Consider the following 20,689-nt stretch of genomic DNA (forward strand, 5'->3'; position numbering starts at 1 on the left):
TAAAACATCACATATTTCATAGACAAAGTGAATAAAATATCATATATTATTAATCACATAAGAGTTTGTTCATACAATGTTTACAAACTATAGGACCCTATGAGATTTAGGCCATCAACCCTAACACTATCATCAAGTCGTCATCTATAGTCATTGAGGTTAAGCTATGAACACAGAGTTACTTGCTATGGAAACTAATAAAACCTAGACTATTGTTCCATTACCAAATAGCGATCATTCTATAAGGTGCAAATGGGTTTATAAGGTTAAACACAAAGTCGATGGTTCGATAGAGAGGTATAAAGCTCGTATTGTAGCTAAAGGATATACTTAACAAGAGAGACTTGACTATATTGAAACTTTTCTCCCGTTGCCAAGCTTGTCACTGACAAGTCAAGGTTTTACTTAATATTGTTGCATCGATGAATTGGCCTTTAATTCAACTAGATGTGAACAATGCATCTTTACATGGAGACATAATAGAGGATGTTTATATGGATTTACCTCTAGGGTACAAACATAACATGGCTGCTAGAAAGGAGAGCACTTTTTTTTTGCAAATTGTATAAGTCAATATATGGACTTAAGCAAGCTTCTAGCCAATGGTTTGATAAGTTCTCCCATGTCTATTGTTGATTGGTTTCTTACAGTCAAAGTCCGACTATTCATTATCTAATCGTGGTACCAATGCAACGTTTATTGCTCTCCTTGTCTATGTTGATGATATCATAACCATTGGGGCTTATTCTGATGTTATCAATACCTAAGATCTCGACTCATTGAAGTACTTTTTTGGTTTAAAGTAAGCTTGTTCTTTCAAAGTTATTGCTATTTCTCAATGGAATTATGTTCTCCAACTATTGAAAGATACAAGTTTACTGACTTTTAAACCAACCTCTCTGCCCATGGACCCTTGTTTAAAGTTGAAGTCTAATGATAGTAAACATTTGATTGATGCTTATTCCTATCAGTAGTTGGTTGGCAGATCACTTTATCTCGTGATTAGCCGGCCAAATATCATATTTATCGTTTATAAACTCATCCAATACGTTGCTCTTCCATGTCAGTCCCACATGGCTGATGCTAATCACTTGCTACACTATTTAAAAAGTACTCCTAGTTAAGGATTTTTTATTAAGCTCTTACTATCATTCCAGCTTCAAACTTTTAGTGATGTAGATTTGGCATCATGCCTTGATTGTCGGAAGTCTACCACCGGTTTTTGTGTCTTCCTTGGTAATTCTTTGGTTTCTTGGATGCCTAAGAAGCAAACTACAGTATCTCGATCTTCAGCTGAAGCCAAATATCGAGCCTTAGCCGCCACTACAAGTGAAATCACTTGGCTTGTTCAACTTCTGAAGGATTTACAGGTTCCTATTGCTTCCTCTTCACTCATATTTTGTAACAGTACTACGATTATACATATTGCTTATAATCCTACTTTTTACGAGCGCACTAAACATATTGAGCTAGACTGTCATTTTATCTGAGATCAAATCGTCAAAGGTGCTGTCAAGTTGCTACCAGTTTGAACACATCATCAACTAGCTGATATTTTCACCAAGACACTGCCTTTGTCTTATTTCAAGCTTTTGTTGTCCAAGATGGGCATTATTGGCACTATAAGGCCATTTTGAGGGGGAGTATTAAGATATAGTTTAAGTTTTTGTTAGTTTGTTATATTCTTGTTATTAGTGGTCTATCCACGTGTACTGCCATTGGTTATTTATAGTCCAAACTTTTCATCCATAGGTTTTTGAGCAAGTTAATTTACTCTTGAGGTGCTTATAGTACTGAAAATTTAGAATTAGATTGATACGAATCCTAAACTTTACTAAACTTGAAAGCTAATCATTGAATTTGTATGTTGTTAAATCACCATTGAATGTTAAATTCGTAGCCAAGTCGGTAAAGTTTCCATTGAGGTGACTCCTTTTAAACAAGTTTAAATCATGGCCTTACCTCCAACCTTTTGCTTTAGCTTTCAAGCTGTATTTATGCACACTCTATTGCTGTTAACTTTTAATTGACCGCTTTATTACCGTCCAAAACTATTTTAAAATTTTCACTTTCAGAACTCCTACGAACTTCAAGTCATGTTTTATTTGCACATACATCACAAAATCATATAAAAAATAATAAGGATTTCATTTACGTGTGTTGAAGTGCAAACATAATTTTACCTCAGTTATAAACATGAGCAAATGTCAATTTACATCTCTAACCTTAGGATTGTACAAATAAAAAACATTAATTAAAATTGTATAAATTTAAAACCTGAAATTTCACAAGTATATGAATTTATATCATCCTCCATAATTTGTTCGATCAATGTAAAGTCGCGTAAAATTTATAATTTAAGTAGATCAAACTTCTAACTTTTCATTACGTAATCAATTTAGATCATTCATCAGAATTTTTTATGAAAATTATCAATGCATTAATTCTCGAACGTGTGTAGACTTATCTTCAAACGTCGATTTTACAAAATGAATGATGGTAATTAACACATGGATGAGTTTTAAAGAAAATTTTATCTAACAATTTAAATTGATTCATTTATGGTTAATAACTTAATTGACACAATTAATTATAAGTTTGACACCAAGTTTTTATAAAACGAAACATAATTAAGGATGCAAATCGATATACTTATAAAAATTCAAGATATAAATTTAGATAAATATATAATAGTTCATGAATTAGATTGATACAACTCCTAAAATTTAATGATATAAAGTGATATTTTTCAGGCAAACAATATAAAACTTTTGCAAAATGGGCAGAGTCAATACATTATACTGATTCAGTCACATTATCCTTGGAAAGATAGAAAAATGAATACAAACTTATGTATATAATAACATCATAAAATACTCGGGAGAAAAAAAGGTTGCAAAAACTCTGGAAATAAAGTCCAACGTCGTACTTGCATGGTAACATAGTTGGGTCAACTAAGTCAAACAAACATTCATTACATTGTAAAAATATCAAAATAATTTTCTAATAATCCATAACTTAGGTTAATAACCCACAATTTGTTTCTACTCATTTAACGAGGTGTTTGATGCACATTCTAAGAAGTTAATAAAACATGAAATTGACGTTATTTAGTTATGAGTCACAGATTATTTTAGATAAAAAAAATAGTAGAATTGACAACTCAACGTCTCGTAAACTCTCGTATAAATCACATATATTGTATTGATGGACATTGATATTAAATATTTGAATTTAAAATGTATGAGATATTAATGTCGTGTTTAAATATGTAATATAATTAATGTAGTTTAATGTATGTGTTTATTTTTTCCATTTTTTATATGGAAACAAAAATTAAATAATTACAGATGAAATATTAAATTAATATAAATGTATAATGCATGTATGGAAATCTTTGGCAAAACATATGAAATAATGAAGGCTTTAGAGTTAGCAATTAACATTACAAGTGTCCTTACCTTTGATATCTGATGTTATATCTTTCGAATCAATTTGTGATGCAACTCGGTTAATTGATAATTAAAAAAGACAATCAACTTGGAATCATCAAAAAACTAATGACGATTATATATGAGATTAAGTAGGGGTGTTCATCGGTTGGGTTAAAAGACTTTTGAGACCCAACCCAATTGTTCGGTTTGTAAATTTCTTCAATCCAAATAACCCTCATTAAAAAATGAACTCAACCGAGACCCAACCCAATTGTTCGGTTTGTAAATTTCTTCAATCCAAATAACCCTCATTAAAAAATGAACTCAACCAAATCCAACCATGAAATATTTAGGTTGGGTTGGTTCGGGTTAATCGGGTCATTTAATTAAAATTTTGTTCTAAAAAGAAGCATAACGTAAATATGTAAGAATCTTATTTAATTATTTTCATATATTGAACTAAGATTAACAACTCAATTTGAATTTATATAGTGAAAATTTTCTTTCTAAAGTACAAAGAAACTACTTTTAAGAGTTGTTGAATAATAAATTATTAAACAAATATTAAAATTAAATAAAATTAAAATCAATATATGTATAAATAATTGTGTTATATGTAATAAAAAAATATTAAAGTTAATAATAAATTCGAGTTGGTCGGGTTAGTTTGGGTTATATTAGGTAAACTCATTAACCAACCCAACCCATAAAATTTGTATTTGTCCCCACCACACGAGTTGGATTGGGTTGATTGGTTTTTTGAACACCCCTAAGATTAAGGTAATTATTAGATGTAGCATGGATATTAAAGTGTACTCAATATATATATATTTTTAAATTGGAAGTTTAAATCTTTGTGTTGCATAAAAAAAAAAAGAAAATCTAATTCCCAAATAAGATCAACTACTCCTAATTATTATTGTTATCGGTATTTTAAATCGAAGTGTCCAAAGTTTACTATATTAAAAATTAGAAGTAGAATAAATTAAATTAAGAAATCACAATTAAAAATAAAAGACAATTCACTTGAGAAAAAAAAAAGTTGTTTTCTAGGAAAATGAAAAAAATATTTACAAATAATAACAAAATATAACGATTTATTTATGATAGACCGCGATAGATAACAATAAATTACTATTTGTGTCTACTTTAGTTGTAAATATATTTAACAGTCTTGACATTCAAAATAATTTATTTGAGAAAAAAATATTTTTTAAAGAATTCATTTTATTTAAACAACTTTTTGCAAAAACGGATTAAAAGGCATTCGAAAATCTATTTTGAATAATTTAAATGCTTCAATTTCATTAAAAAATAATTTATTTTTTAAATCAAAATGTATTTTAAGAATACCCAAAATAAAATTAAGAACTCAACACATTCACATAATTCAGGGATATTCAATGCAGTCAAGAAAAAAAATTGGAAACAATAATATAAAACAAGGGTCAATCATGTCACATGCACCAAAGGAGACAAATCTGTCATTTGAAATTTTTGAAAATTAAATCATCAACCATGGTTGCTAATTCACCATACCAACTCCATACTTTCAAATTACGGAAAGAAAATAAAAATAAAAAAAATCCCATAAATCCCAAATAACGAGTGAATGACATTTTATTTAACTTTGTTTAAATGGTACAAATCACTACGATGATAGTTATCATTATAACTTAAAACTTTGAATCATAAAAATCGAATCCTCAAACTTTTATAAGTATTAAAATGATTGCAGCTATCACCTAAATCACATCAATAAACTCTAGAACTTATCCCTGTTTATCAAATTTTCAATTTTTATATTGTGCGGGTATGTATACATACACTATACATGTAACAAAAAGTTCATAGACTATTTTTATGATGGGTAAAGTTCAATACCAAACTGATACAAAATTTTGAGGGTTTTTTTCTTTTTTTTTTTTTTTCTTTTTTTTTTTAAAATTTTAGTTGTAGATGAATTTGCATTACAAATTTACTGGATAAGATTTTAGATGTGTCTAACTAGTATGTAATTTCAATAAAAAAAACTAATGAAAATGATTATATGTTTTCAAATTGAAAAAAAATATATTTTAAAGGACAAAACTGTTGAAAATATCTATAAGTAATAGTAAAATATCAAAATTTATCTTTGATAGATGACTATTGTATATAGCATGATCTAAATATTTTGCTATTACTTGTAAGTATTTTGATTCATTTTTTATATATTTGAAAATAACTAAAAAAATATATGGATACTTATATAATTAAACAAAATAAACAACTAACGAAAACAAATGAATGCTATAAAATTTTATAAACACCATTTATATACACTCAACACGGTATAAATTGGCCAATATAGATATCAATTTCGAGATTTGAAGTTCGATCTCATCTTATGTATGGTAAAATTAGTATAAAAGTACGATTTAAAAATGTACCAAACTTCTGCAAAACTTACAATCTTTTTCTTTGTTTTCTCGAACTATATAGGCAAATATTCAAACTTTTGATTTATTCATTGATATATACATCTTATAATTAAATTAACAATTAATTTGATAAGTTGAATTACGTTATCGTGTAGAGAAGGCAGTTAAATAATAATAAGAGAAGCGATAGTGATGAAATTTAAAATAGGATTTGAATAATATTGGAGAAATGCGAGTGCTGTTAATTTGAAAAATGGGCATTTGGGAACTTTTCCAGGAGTTTGATTTGAAAACGCCGGTGGCCTGATTTAAATAATCTCAATTAATACAAAAAGAAAATCCAACGGGCAGTTCAATTAGATCAGTATCCGCTCCCCTTCAAGTCTCACTATAGTCTTGTTTATAGCTTTGTTTCGGACCCCACCAGAGGACCCTACAATTTGAACCGCTCAACCATTGTAAAATTCAATATAAATTACATCACGCGCTAAGAGGAATGTTGGTAAAACACGCGCTTTCCACTGCCACGCTGTCACTTTTGATTGGTTGGTACGGACACGAGTGCAGGCCGACGAGTGGGAATGGCTTTCCCCAAATGCGTACACCCGAAAATACCCTTCTGTCTCACAGAGAATGAGAAACGAAAAAAAGGAAGAGCAAAATCTCTTTCTTCCACTCTCCCCCCATCGCTTCTTCTCTCTCCCTCCCCCTCCCCTCTCTGTCTCTTTGCTCTGATTTAGGGCATCGCTTCGCAGCATTTCTTCGTCGAGACTCGCGTGTTCTACCTGTTGCAGGTATTTGCCGTATAGGAATATAGAGGTAGAGACAATTCTGCATTTGCTTTTTTGTAGATAGGATCAATAGTTAGTAAAAATGTCGGAGGAAGAGAAACTGCTTAAGGAGGCGAAGAAACTACCGTGGGAGGATCGGCTGTCGCACAAGAATTGGAAGGTCAGGAACGAAGCCAACATTGATCTAGCAGCCGTTTGCGACTCCATTACGGATCCTAAGGATTCTCGTCTCCGTGAATTTGGTGAGTCCACTTAGGTTCATTTCCACTTATTAGATCTGGTATCATGGCTTTGTAGCTCAGTGTTGACGATCGAGTGCACTGATTGGTATAGATCTTTGCTCATGCATTTTGTTTCTGATTTCTTTAGGCCCGTTATTTAGGAAGACCGTCGCGGATTCTAATGCACCAGTGCAAGAGAAGGCACTGGATGCGTTAATTGCTTACTTACGAGCTGCTGACGCAGATGCGGGGAGGTGGGAATTCTTTTGTTTCTCTATCTGAACCCGTAACTTATTTTGTCATCCACATTTGTGTTTCTGGTTCTTTAGAGTTATCAGTTAACATTCTGATTGTGTTTGCTTTTTGGAAATTGTCGTTTATAGATTTGCCAAAGAAATTTGTGACGCAATTGTTGCAAAATGCTTAACTGGTAGACCTAAGACCGTGGAGAAGGCCCAAGCAGTGTTTATGCTATGGGTAGAACTCGAAGCCGTGGATGTTTTCCTGGTATTTTTTTATGCATCCCATAGCTTCGATCGTTGATTTCAGCATGTAGCCTTTTGATTTCAGCTGCTATTCTTCCATGGTGCACGTTGGATAGTTAGAAAGTGTACTTTCATTATATACAGTTTCTTGAGGATTGCAAGTGGCTTATATGAGACCCATAGAGAATATTACTTTTTGGATGTGTACATATGCTTCCTCCTAGATTTTCATGTTATATATGGAGGTTTTGGTTTTTATTTCTTAGGGGTAAAACCTAAAAGTTTCTTTGTCAGTTTAATGTAGTAATCGATGTTAATTTTGAAACTACTTGTATATTTCCAATAATAATAATTATATTGTTAATAGCATAAAGTATTCATATGTCATTCCACCGGAATTGTCTCCACTGTGAGGGTGTAGTTTCATGGTGGAGGAGGAGCTTCTTCATCGGCCCCCTTGTGTGAGAAGGGTGCTTCCTGTGGTCTGCTATCCTTTGCTATTTGATGGGGCCTTCAGGGAGAAACACATAATGAAATTTTAGAGGGCTTGAGAGGCCTTATGGTGTGGCCTGGCTAGATATCAATCTTCTCTTTGTGCTAAGAATCCCTTGTTAGTTTAATTGGGCTCCTTGTCTTTCCATTTTTTTTTAAAAAAATAATGGTAAATTTTTGGTTTGTAATGTGCCTATTATTTTTTCGTTTGATCTTAATGAGAACGTGGTCTCTTATAAAGAAAATGATAATGATGTCTATATGCCTTCAAAAGATTTCCCTTTTATAAATATTCACAATAGACGAGAGTACTTGGAGAGTGAAGTGGATGATTAGCTGACGTCTAGTTACACATCCTTGATGACTGGAAACATAATCTATTGAAGATACCTTAAGAGAGTTTACATAGGTTGTTGTTTTCACTGAGGGTTAAGTTAAAAAATTGCTTCCAATAAAAGAGTTTCCCTGATTTTTTATGCTGCTAAAGCATGATAATATGAAGTCCATCTAAATGGTGCTATACTCACTTTGTCTGTTGATGGTCTCCTCGATTCAAGTGTGCTAGGATATATTTTTGAGTCTAGCACAGACTTATGTTTCTCAATCTTAACTATCTTGCTTTTATTTTTATTCTTCTTCTTCTTAAGTTTTTTCTGTGTGCTTCAGTGCTTGCATGATTCTTTTGGCAAACTGCACTTTTTTATTAGAAATATATATTTCATTTTTTTAAATGAAAAATAAAGGCAAACTGCAATTTCAATTCATTTGTAGATATATATGTATGTATTGAGGTCTATTCTTGTATCTCATTAGAAGGCTTATGATAATATAGGATGCAATGGAAAAAGCTATAAAGAATAAAGTTGCAAAAGCAGTTGTCCCTGCAATTGATGTCATGTTTCAAGCTTTGAGGTTGGTATTTGTATTTTATGATTTTATGATTTGTTTTTATTTTATTGTGCAAGTCATTTATGACTTTCCTCGTGAAACTAGTGACTTTGGAGCAAAAGTTGTTCCTCCAAAACGAATTTTAAAGATGCTTCCAGAACTCTTTGACCATCAAGATCAAAATGTTCGTGCATCTTCTAAGGGATTGACGCTTGAGCTTTGTCGTTGGATCGGGAAAGACCCAGTAAAGTCAATATTGTTTGAGAAAATGAGGGATACAATGGTATGATGAATATTGATAGCTAATAATTAATATAGCGTTCCATCAGTTCCTAAACGTAATGTACTTTCTAAATCTTGAATTTTCAGAAAAAAGAGTTGGAGGCTGAGCTTGTCAATGTCACGGGGTCTGCTAGGCCTTCTCGAAAAATAAGGTTAACATCTGGTCTCTTTACATTCTTGCTAGTGCGCTTTTTTTTCTTTATTTTTGCAAAGATATTATTATCATTGACTTGATAGTGATTAGGTCTTGCTCTCTAAGCTGCCGGTTTTCACGTGCCGTATTCACTTCAATGTTTCTTTCATTGGAATGGCTACCACGTCACTTAGTAATATGCTAGATCCTCTTGATTCTCTCTTCTTCTTTAACTAATGTAATATTTTGTTGAGGACCTGAGGTTGTAGTTTAAATGACAATTTTTATTTATTTATTTTATTTATTATTATTATTATTTTTTTTTATCAAGAAATAACTTTTCATTGATATATGAAAAGGAAGAAAAATATCCAAGATACAAGTCTCCTATGGAAACGGAAAAAGAAGATACATTAAAAGAGAAAGAAGCCCAAAAATAAAAGAAGATAAAACAATGAACAACGACTAACAAAGCAAAGGACACAACCGATAATGCTCCACTCTAACTAAAATTTCAGAAGCTTCTTATGGTGGGAAATAAGGAGGAATCCCTAAATTGCAGGTTTTCCCGGAAAAATAAATTCATGAATATCAATTTCCAACGATGCACTCCCTGCTGTAGAGATGGAAACCGAAGACTAATTTTACAATCCAAGTAGTTGCACCTATTAATGTAGTTCCTGACAAAATTCTTCATTACAACGGGCACTTACAACCAGCTTGAGCTGATCAGGAAAAAAAAGAAAAAGCTAGTCTTCAAAAGACAAAAACCAGGAATCATGAAAAAGATTGTCCCATTCCTTAGAAACAAAGATCCTGTCAAATAACGACGAGAAGTTTCATCCCCACCCTTGACCATGCGAATAGACCACTTAACAGAGGTAATTTCAGCATACCAAGATCTTCCATCAGAGTGTTCAACTTTCTCACGCCCTTCATTTGCCTTCCAACTGGGTCCAAGTAGATTTAACCATTTTTCTATCAACCGTTACAATATTTATCTTGTGTTAAAACCAATTCTGGGCACTGATTTTGATTTTGATTTTGATCTTGATCTTGAATTATTTATTTATTATTATTTTTTAAAATTTATAAAACCAATCGCTTTGAAGGAATCTAAGTCCTCTATGAAATTATCTTTATCGAGGGAATAACCAAAAAGAACAATTAAAACCTCTTTTCTGAGGTGACGAAGGTGAAATTGCACGAACAAGTTGTTATTTTAACTGGGATATTAGCAATTGGTTTTATTGGGTTTTGCTAACACCGATGGTAGTTTCGAGGTAAATTTTCTTTTATCAATTTAAATATATAATTTTTCTAATTGTAAATATGTTTACATAGTTATGCTGATAAGTTGAAGATTGTTGCCGTGTCAACAATTTATAGCATTGTTAATTTGAGGATAAATTGAAAATTTTGCCATTATTGAAGACTCCCTTGAGTTATACACGTGTGCATGCTTCTTGCGTTCTCTTAGTGGGCCTTGCCCCAAAGAAGCAAAATGAAAGGAAAAATGGGTTTGGGGGTGGGGGGTAGTTGACAGAAAATGAATGGGAAAAAGGTAAATGTAGAGTATTGTGGGTGGTAAACTTATGTGGTACTTATCTTGGATGAAGCTCCTTGCCACAAAGGTATATGATAGCATAATGCCACGAAAAAGACAGCGTCTAATGCTAATGCTGACAATGTATCATAATACTAGTGGTTTTCCTCCAATTAATTATTATTTAACTCTTTCTGTTGCCCTTCCCTCTACTTCGTTTCTAAACTGTTCAAATGATTTTTTAAAATTTTATTTTTCAAATTCATAAATTTGGAACTTCATTTTATTTTCCAATATCAACATTTTCTCTATTGATTGCTTACCAAGATGTTCTTTGTTGTTTAACAAAATGATCTCTAGTCTGTAGTTCTGGATTTTGCATGCTGTTATATGTTATAACTTATACGTTTTTTTTTCATCTTTTATATAAATCCCAAATTTGCTATTTTTATATCCAATTCTTTCATAGCAACCAATTTAGGTTTCCTTATTGTATTTGTGTTGAGATTAATTATGTTACTTAGTTAGGTCCGAGCAAGACAAAGAGCCAGAAAAGGAAGATACTTCTGAGGCTGTTGGTACAGGACCTTCTGAAGAATCTGTAGCTGATGGTATGCAGAAGTTTATATGACTATTTTACTCATTTATTGTGATTAAATTTTGTTTGTCTAATTCTATGTATTTTGAGCGCAACATGAACAAAGCATTTATTGATCACTAAAAGCTCTTAACATTCTAATACACTTCATTTTTGCTTATTTTGCTATTTTCCCTTTCACGGGTATTGTCTCTTTAAGCATTAATCTCTTTTCATTATATCAATAATATCATTTTTTTAAACAACATTCTAATACACTTCAATTGTCAGTTCCTCAGGAAATAGATGAGTACGATCTTGTTGATCCAGTTGACATATTGACTCCATTGGAGAAGTCAGGATTTTGGGATGGAGTGGTTGGTGATTTTGATCTTGTCTTACAATATATATCTACTTCTGTTCATACTCGCTGATTAATCTTAATGTTCATATCTTTGAACTTCACTAGTTTCGCTACCCCACAAACTTATTTGTTTATCCTTGTTTTTTGTAGAAAGCTACAAAATGGTCAGAAAGAAAAGAGGCCGTTTCTGAACTAACCAAACTTGCTTCAACGAAAAAGATTGCGCCTGGTGACTTTTCTGAAGTTTGTAGAACTTTAAAGAAGGTATGATATCTTCTCCGTGGCCCTATTTTCTCTCCCAGGACTTGAGTTGATTTCTTTGGACAGTCATATATTTTAATTTGTCTGTCTTTCAATTTGAAAATTAATTATGAGATTTCTCTGATTTCAATACCCTAGTCTGCAACTGCCCACCCAATGAATAAAAGTCACTTTTGCTGCTTTGGAGTGCTATTCTCTATTCTGTAGCATATATGTGATGGTGTAAAATTCTTATATGCATCAACCATGTTTTTTATTTTACATTTCTGGATTGTTAATGGAATCAGAAAGGAGAGAGTTTACGAAATTTGATTGCAACTTTAATTGTCGTGCAATCCATTATAGTTACCTGGATTTGCACACGTATTGAAGAAAGCTTTACTTGCATAAAAAATGGGTTCCACTATTTGACTTACCAACAAAAATTTGAACGAACATTGCAGCTGATCACGGATGTGAATATTGCTGTTGCTGTTGAAGCCATTCAAGCTATTGGCAATCTTTCCAGAGGCCTCAGAGCTAACTTTTCTGGGAGTTCACGATTCCTGTTGCCAGTTTTACTTGTATGTATATTAGCTCAACTTTTCCTCCAGTAAATTGTTATAAATATCTCAATCAAGATATTTGCCTGACATGCCACAACGATATTATATTTTTCTATGTTAGTGGTAAAATCATGTTAATGATAGTTTTTCCTTAAGGCTTTTGGCACTCACCTTCATAGCATGCTTAACAACTTGCTTTCGTTGTTTTTATAGGAAAAACTAAAAGAAAAAAAACCTGCTCTGATGGAGTCATTAACTCAAACTCTCCAAGCGGTGCATAAGGCTGGGTGCCTGAGTCTTTCTGACATCATCGAAGGTTAGTTCAATTTTTTGGATTCATCGATTAGCAAATTTTAGGCAATGTTTGGGTCATAGGGCTTTTATTATTTTTTTATTGAGAAAAACAACTTTTCATTGGTAAAAAAAAGTTAAAAGAATACATTATATCTTTCTCTTTGATTGTTGGGCTCCTTTTTTTGGGTAAGTTGTTGTTTTGTAGGGGATACCTTATCTCCCCCTCTTTTTGTATCTCTCCTTGATAATGAAAGTTAAGTTTCTTATCAAAAAAGAAAAGAAAAAAAGGGGGGAAAAAAAGAAGAAGGAATAACTACTGTAATAGGGACCTTTTAAACCTATTTTTCAAAACTGAGGAATTAAATTGGCCAAATCGAAACCTTAAGGACCAAATGCATCTATTCTTAAAAATTCAGGGACTAAAAAGGTAATTATCCCAAAGAAAAAAGAAAAGAATATACATGGGTATCCAAAAAATTGATGTCCACAAAAGGGAGTGCCAGTAAAGAAAAAGCCTCCAATTATTTTATTTAATGAATTATTTTACAAAAGACCTTTATCATTAAAGCCCAAAGCGAAGCATAAAATCTTGCAAGAAACTAAATATCATTTGGATCCCTTTCCAAACCTTTAAATATTCTATTATTCCTCCTCTTCAGAGATCCAATGACAAAGAACATGCCCCAACAAGCCACAAGAAACAATGTTTCTCCTTAAAAGGCGGATAGAGAAGGAACTTCTTGATCATCTCATTCAGGTACCTATGGTGGGCTAGTCAAACGCCTCCAAGACATAACTCGATCCTCCCAAAAATACGTTTCCTTCCCCTCCCTCACAAGATAGTGGACCAAATGAAAGGAAGAAGAGATCTCAAGGGAGGTATCCTTCCACAAGTTTGTGTGTGCCTTTAGTCCCACCTGTCAGCCACTCAAAGGGATGAAACCTGGCATCGTACGTCTTGATGCTACTGAATCATTTTTTTGTAGCTTTGGTTATTTTTTAAAAATGTTTTCCCCTTTTAAGGAGTGGCGGACTTAATTGTTTGGCTTTTGTATTGATCATCTATCATTTTTTCCTCGTTTTGTTTTTGAATATTTGACTCGGTTACTAAGTGTCTAAGATAATGCTCAAGAACTTTGCTAAAGAAAGGGTGTGGTTTTATTTAAGGATACAAAGCATTGGTTAACTTTGATTAAGCTTTGGTTAACTTAATTGGGATACAAAGCTTTGGTTAACTTAAGAATAAAGCTTTGGTTAGCTTTGGTTAAGCTTTGGATACAAACCCTATGATTCATAAGAAAAACTTTTCAGCTATATTCTTTGTGTATGCATCTGTTGTAAGAAATAAAAAGATCAGGAAAATTTAATTGGGAATGCAGAGACTTTTTCTCTCGGCTTTTTGCACTTTTGACACGGTCTAAAAGAATACTCAAGACCAATAGATATTACAAAGCATACCATCTCAATGTATGTGGTTGACTGGTTACCAATATTTATTCGACACAGTTACTAATACTTGTTTTTATTTTTCGTGGTAACTTGGCTGGACAAAAATACAAGAATATTTCCACCACTATTGGTTGGTCGAATAGTGAAAGGAGAAAGCTACAAAGCAAAATGTCTGTGAGGTTATAGGTTTAAATTATGGTAACTGATCTTTTAAAAGACCTTTTTACATGTCCCACAGGGCCACAATTGTTGTACTAAAAGAAAGTATTGTTAAAAAAGATATCCTATAAGTTTCTCTCCAGAAACATATTTCTATGGAACTATACGATGTTCTTGGTAAGTTTGTGTGGACGTTTACCATTATCCAAAAACCAGAAAAACCCCCCCTTTACCATTATCCAAAAACCAGAAAAAAACAGAGAAATATGAGAATAGTTAACTTTCTTCTTTCATCCCTAATTAATTCACCTTTTTATATCATTTCCAGTTGGAGAGACATTTTTTGCCATTCTTTAGACGATGGAGTTCTTTCCTAAGTAGAAAATGGTGGCAATGATTGTGTAATCGATGTTTTTCTTGCAGATGTTAAGACAGCAAGCAAAAACAAAGTTCCTCTTGTTCGCTCGTCGACTCTAAGCTGGGTTACTTTCTGTATTGAAACTAGTAACAAAGCTGTTGTTCTGAAGGTGCATAAGGAATATGTCCCTATATTTATGGAGGTTAGTGAATCACATGCTTGAAGCTTTTCTATAGTTAAACTTTTTAGTGTACCTTTTCAGAATTCTTTTTATTTTCATCTTGTGCACTCTTAACTATTTCAGAATTCTCCATGAGCAATTTTTTTTTTGCTTCTTTCATGTTGAGGCCTGTGGGATGGGAAGTTTGGATAGGGAGAAACAAAACTGTTCTAAGACATGGAGTCATATGGATGGGATATTTTCTATTTTGTCCTTTTTCTTTTGCTTCCGTGTCAATTTATTTTGCAACTTACTCTACTTCTTAGATCATAGTCACTTAGCCAGTTAAAGCCTCTTTTTTTTGGGGCTTTGCCTGCTGCTTTTGATGTATATTATCCCAACAAACTAGTTTCCTGTTGGAAAGAAAAGCTATATCTCTTTTCAAATGTTTTGAACAAGTATCATCATTTCTTATGCATATGTGCAGTTTGCATAATCTATGTTGTTTATTGCTTATGTCATTCTCATGTGTGGATGTGTCAAGCCGTGGACTATTAACACTTTCTACTAGTATTATCTTCCTTTAGGCTTTACCCATTTGTTTATGCTATCGAGTTGTTTTTGTCTTATTGAATCTTAATATACATTGTTTTCCCTATTTTAGAGCCTTAATGATGGGACCCCTGAAGTGAGGGATGCTGCCTTTTTGGCTTTGGCAGCAGTAGCAAAGGTAAGTAATTTCAGTCAACTATATATTTTGTGTACTTTTCAAAGTTAATTTTTTGATACTGCGTGGTGTAGACCTAACCCAATCTTATAAAAGACCCGCACATTAACCCAACAGTAAACCCAATTAGAAGGAAAATAACAACCTAAGCTAGCTGTAACAGAATGTTTTAAAAGAGAGAACAGGGTATGGACTAAATACTACATCACTGCTGCTGTAACAAACTTTCTTCTTTGACTATGATAGTTGGTTGGCATGAGACCTTTGGAGAGGTCCGTGGAGAAACTTGATGATGTGAGAAGGAAGAGGTTATCCGAGATGATTATGGGCTCTGAAAGCAATGTACCTTCTAATGGCTCAGGTTATTGACATTCTAGTAATTAGACAATTGATTAATTATTATCTTATCAATTTTTCTTTCATTAATTTTCTAATTTTTACATTTCTCTTTTTTGCCCTCCTCTTAAACAAAAGTTCGTTCTCCTATATTTTATGTCAACTTTCTAAAGTATGTCTCATGGCAATGCAGCAAACCAAGCTCCTGGTGCAAGTGTGCCATCAGTTTCGGTAGGTCATAGATATTAAGAAGATATATTTCTACTAGTTCCCTGCATTATTTCCATATATAGTCTATGTAATGTTTCATGGAACAATATGTAAAGTATGTTATTAATAGCAGTCACCTTGAAAGGATACAAATTTTAACTGTTTATGAATCCAAATGAATGATGCATTTCTATATCATCATTTTTTTTTTATTATGAGAAGCAAATCTTTCTTTGGAACATGAGAAGGAACAAAGTTCCATTTCTATATCATATACAGATTGCATGACTTGGTGCCTTGATTAAATGGGTAGCTGTAAGCGCTCATATACTTTACGGTTACAAGTCGTAGCTTTAAACTATGGAAGTTGCCTTTAAGATTCATAGCTGTAAACCCGTATGCCTTTCTATGAATTTCTAGATACTTAATCCTGTAAATTTGGGCTGTCTTGTGGGATTTATTCAATGTGCGTGTAATAATATGAAAATCCATGATTTGACAAAGAACACATGTATTTCTGTTAAGTTTTTTTGATAGAAAATGGTCTACTTATAAAAGATAATAATAAAGAGTAAAAAGATAAGCTATATCATCAAATAGGTGAACTTTCCAGATTGAATCTCTCTCTCTCTCTCTTCCTGTTTTGGCATGTCGGTTCCTATTTGCATTGCCTTCATTGTGAACAGTTTGATCTTGTATTGGTTTGTCTCCATATGGTATTATCTTAGTCTTGTCTTCGTCCTATTTTCTCCTTTCCTATTCTTTAGTATCTCTTTTTTTCTCTCCATCAAATCTTCATGTATTTTTTTTATTCATTTTCTTAATTATTATATAATGGTGATGTATTAGATCTAACATTTATACAGGATTCAGATGGTTTATTTGTAAAAAAATCTGCAGCCAGCATGCTTAGTGGAAAGAGGCCTGCACAGGCAGCTGTGAGTTAATTTTACAAGCGTTCTGGTTTCAAAGACAAATACATTTATTCACTACTTACGCAGTACTTTCTTGTCATTTTAATATATTCTAATAGTTTTGTTTTTATTTCCCAGCCTTCTAGTAAAAAAGGAAACTCGGTGAAATCAGGCACCAATAAGAAAGCAGAGGGTAGTGTACCTAGTGGTGCACCGCCAAAATCTTCCAAGCCCATTGAAGTTCCAGAAGATGTTGAGGTAATCTTAAAACTTGCCCAGTGTGTGCTAAGCGATCTGTAATTCTATCTTCTTCATGGATTTGGTTGGTTAGATCATTCCTAGTGTTTTTTATGTTTCTTCTTTCGCTTCGAGATTGTTTGCAGTGGCATGATTCCGAATCAGTGTAGTTGTTTCTTTATACCAACAACTTTACGGTTGGCTGCAATTTCCTGGATTTTGGTTTTTTTTTTTTTTTTTTTTTGAGGCACTGAATTTTGGTTATTGGTTGAAGAGGATCTAGAGTATTTTTTAGTCTCGAGTTAAGACATTGGTTTGCTTGGGACGAGAGTAGGTTACTATGTTTGTTCCAGGAATATCATGTCGATAGTAGCTTTGTTTATCTCATATTGAATTTCAGGTGGAATTGTAATTTTTAATTTGTTGTAGTTTTGAGAAGATGGAAAAAGGTTCATTGTTTTGCTTCTTACAAAAATATATTTGTTTATGGTTGGCTGCTTTTTTATGTATCGACTAATCTTGCTGCTTTTATTAAACATTTGTAGCCGGCTGAGATGAGCCTTGAAGAGGTGGAGAGCAAATTAGGTTCTCTTGTTGAAGCTGATACAGTCTCTCAATTGAAGAGCACTGTGTGGAAAGAACGACTCGAAGGTTCTCTTATTAGAACTGTTGCTATTACCTTTATTCATCTATTTATTTATTATTATTATTATTATCCTAAAAATTCTTAATATAAGAAACAAATTTCATTGATGTATGAAATTTACAAAAGAGAGGGAAAAAGCCCAAACCAAAGTAGCTACAAGAGAGTCCTCCAATTGGTCAAAAGGGAATCTCTCTCTCTCTATATATTTTTTTCTGAAACGCAAACTAGAATTTTTCATTGAATTAATGAAATGAGTCTAATGCTCGAAGTACAATGAAACAAACAAGGAAAAAAAAGAAAATATAACATAGAAATCGGAGCAGCAAGAACAAAATAAAAGATAAAAGAGACCAATCCCTAAAACAACACCCAATAAACATAATTTCCAAATGAGCATTCTTCTAGCAAAGTACAAGACTTGAAACTCGAGTGCCATAAAGCTTTAAAAGCAGAGGAGACTTGAAATGGAACTCATAACCAGACTTATCTGCAAGCTGCCAACCTCAGAAACCAAGCCAACCGATCAAATACTACCATTACCACCATCCAGAAAAAGAAGATTATGGATGGAGAGAGAACACCAGATTCCGAAAATCAATATAATGCATTGAAGACTTGCACCACCTAACCAAAATACTATAAAAACTCACTGCTGAAACTGCCCAAGATAAAAACTTCTCCAAGCATAACACTGAAAGAGCATCCACAATTCAATCAAAACAACCTTACAACTATCGAAAGGCCTCATGAAAAAACAGCCACAACTCTTCTATAGCTCTTGAAACAAAGCTGCGACCGAAAACTTTCTTTAGAAAACAATGGAGTGCTTACCCAAGAAACCACATTTTTCAATCAAGGAGGAGAATTTAGATGGGATTTGAGAAGGGGATAACTGAAAATGCAACGAGCGAGGCTTCTGACAAGAATTTTTCTAAGCTGAACTTTGGAAAAGTGATGCAACATCTTCAACTATATCTTTATGAGAGTGAAGTCCTTCAGGTGCTGAATTTACTGTCAATAATTCATCTTCATCGCTACTCACACTAACAGTGGAATCTACATCTGAGTCTTCTTGAGTTCGGGAAACTTTTTGTAGAGGAAGAAATTGGCATTTCCTTGATGAACTTCACCTTTGAGTCTGGAAAGGAGATAATAGTTCTAAAAGGAACAGGAGGTGGTGGGTGAGGATTTGAGGACTTTGTACTTGTCAAAAAGAAGCTATATTGTTCTCAAATTCCTACGTCACTTCTACTCCTAATGAATGCTAAAAGACCAATTTGTTTCTGTAATATACCTTGCTAAATCAATAACTGCTTTTCACTTTTCTCTCCATTTCAATCCTAGCGACTAACCAACTTTAATTGTCTATAATTATGTTTTAAGCTTGATGCTTAAATGGAACAACACCTATTAATAGTCATTAAAAGAATCTAAGTTGGCCAATGTGGGACTGGCATATTGGCTCATACAGCATAATATTTCTAGCTCTACTTTTCAGGGTTGGTTTCCTATTGTGGATGTGCAACGGACTAATTTGTTATTGCATCCACTCTTAAAAATTTCAACTTATTTTTCAGCAATATCTTCATTGAAGCAACAAGTGGAAGGTTTGGAAGATCTTAACCCGTCAGTTGAGATACTTGTTCGTTTACTTTGCATTATCCCTGGTTGGAGTGAGAAAAATGTTCAGGTTTTATTCTAACTCTGCTACTTTACATTTCTTATTTATTTGCTTTGCTGGGTTATTTTATATTTATGCACTTCAGCTGAATGGATGCAGGTTCAACAACAAGTTATTGAAGTCATTACTCATATAGCCTCTACTGCAAAAAAATTTCCCAAAAAGTGTGTCGTACTTTGCCTTTCAGGTGGTTAGCTTGGACCCTTGCAATAGTTAAACATGTTTAATCTAGGTAGAATTATATTATTTTTTTAAAGCGAACTCATTTTCACTGATCCAGCTGATTAGTTACAAATTGATTAATTGTGAGAGAAGAAAATCTCACAAATCTCAAGATAAACTATATTAGCAATTAAATCCACCCTGATTTAAAGTATAACCAAATGTATATACCCAACCCTTAACTGACAAAATCTCACAAAAAATCCCGCTAATTAGAGTTGATAATAAAAGGAGTATAGTTAGAAAATATTTCAAAAAGGAATTACAGCGAAGACCTATGAAACTAAAGCCAACTCAGATTTCCAATCTCATTTCTTTGCATTGAAAATTCTTTAGTTTCTTTTCAACCAAATACCCCAGGCAAAGTCCTTTTTAGTATTGGCGTTGGCACTGAGAACTTTTGGCCAAACAATTACTGCTTGATTCTATCTTTAGATGTTCCATCAAGGACCTTGGAGCTTGAAACTGCTTTAATAACTGAAACTAGAAATTTCATTTATTTCAAGAAAAGCTTGGTTTCTTAAAAAAAAAAACTAGAAATTACAGCTTTATGAATAATAGGAAGGTTTCACTTTGCATCATTTCCCTTTTGTTTTACATTATTATTGTTATCACCTTTTTTGTGACATTTTATTCCACATTGTTAACCAGTGGAAATGTGAATGTGTTTATAGGTATAAGTGAACGTGTAGCAGATATTAAAACTCGTGCTCAAGCGATGAAGTGCCTTACTACCTTTTCAGAAGCAGTTGGTCCAGGATTTATTTTTGAAAGAGTATGTTTCTGTTGTTAATAAACCGGCAGTACAATTATGACAAAATTCATTTGCACTTTTGTACTTCTATACATCTGTC

The 20,689-nt window shown here is 32.8% G+C and overlaps 1 protein-coding gene across 2 annotated transcripts in view; it reads left to right on the top strand.

The window, feature by feature from the left end:
- Positions 1-6,478: 6,478 nt before the first annotated feature.
- The window catches only part of MOR1 (ARM repeat superfamily protein), a 33,635-nt gene continuing 19,424 nt past the window's right edge, over positions 6,479-20,689 (top strand). The window contains exons 1-21 of one of the 2 annotated variants that reach the window (XM_039025311.2): positions 6,479-6,890; positions 7,018-7,123; positions 7,253-7,376; positions 8,679-8,758; positions 8,840-9,017; positions 9,104-9,168; positions 11,224-11,306; positions 11,564-11,649; positions 11,787-11,900; positions 12,341-12,460; positions 12,656-12,758; positions 14,768-14,904; positions 15,527-15,592; positions 15,836-15,950; positions 16,119-16,156; positions 17,002-17,073; positions 17,188-17,307; positions 17,832-17,937; positions 19,510-19,622; positions 19,713-19,800; positions 20,510-20,610. In XM_039025311.2, coding sequence (XP_038881239.1) covers positions 6,731-6,890; positions 7,018-7,123; positions 7,253-7,376; positions 8,679-8,758; positions 8,840-9,017; positions 9,104-9,168; positions 11,224-11,306; positions 11,564-11,649; positions 11,787-11,900; positions 12,341-12,460; positions 12,656-12,758; positions 14,768-14,904; positions 15,527-15,592; positions 15,836-15,950; positions 16,119-16,156; positions 17,002-17,073; positions 17,188-17,307; positions 17,832-17,937; positions 19,510-19,622; positions 19,713-19,800; positions 20,510-20,610 — 2,175 coding nt within the window. In that variant the 5' untranslated portion in view covers positions 6,479-6,730. The remainder of the gene's footprint in view (positions 6,891-7,017; positions 7,124-7,252; positions 7,377-8,678; positions 8,759-8,839; positions 9,018-9,103; positions 9,169-11,223; positions 11,307-11,563; positions 11,650-11,786; positions 11,901-12,340; positions 12,461-12,655; positions 12,759-14,767; positions 14,905-15,526; positions 15,593-15,835; positions 15,951-16,118; positions 16,157-17,001; positions 17,074-17,187; positions 17,308-17,831; positions 17,938-19,509; positions 19,623-19,712; positions 19,801-20,509; positions 20,611-20,689) is intronic. The other variant, XM_090311738.1, reaches the window with a different exon arrangement.

The sequence above is a fragment of the Benincasa hispida genome, chromosome 3, assembly GCF_027475165.1.
Source record: "Benincasa hispida cultivar pf3 chromosome 3, pf3_genome.v1.1, whole genome shotgun sequence".
NCBI classification, from domain to species: domain Eukaryota; kingdom Viridiplantae; phylum Streptophyta; class Magnoliopsida; order Cucurbitales; family Cucurbitaceae; genus Benincasa; species Benincasa hispida.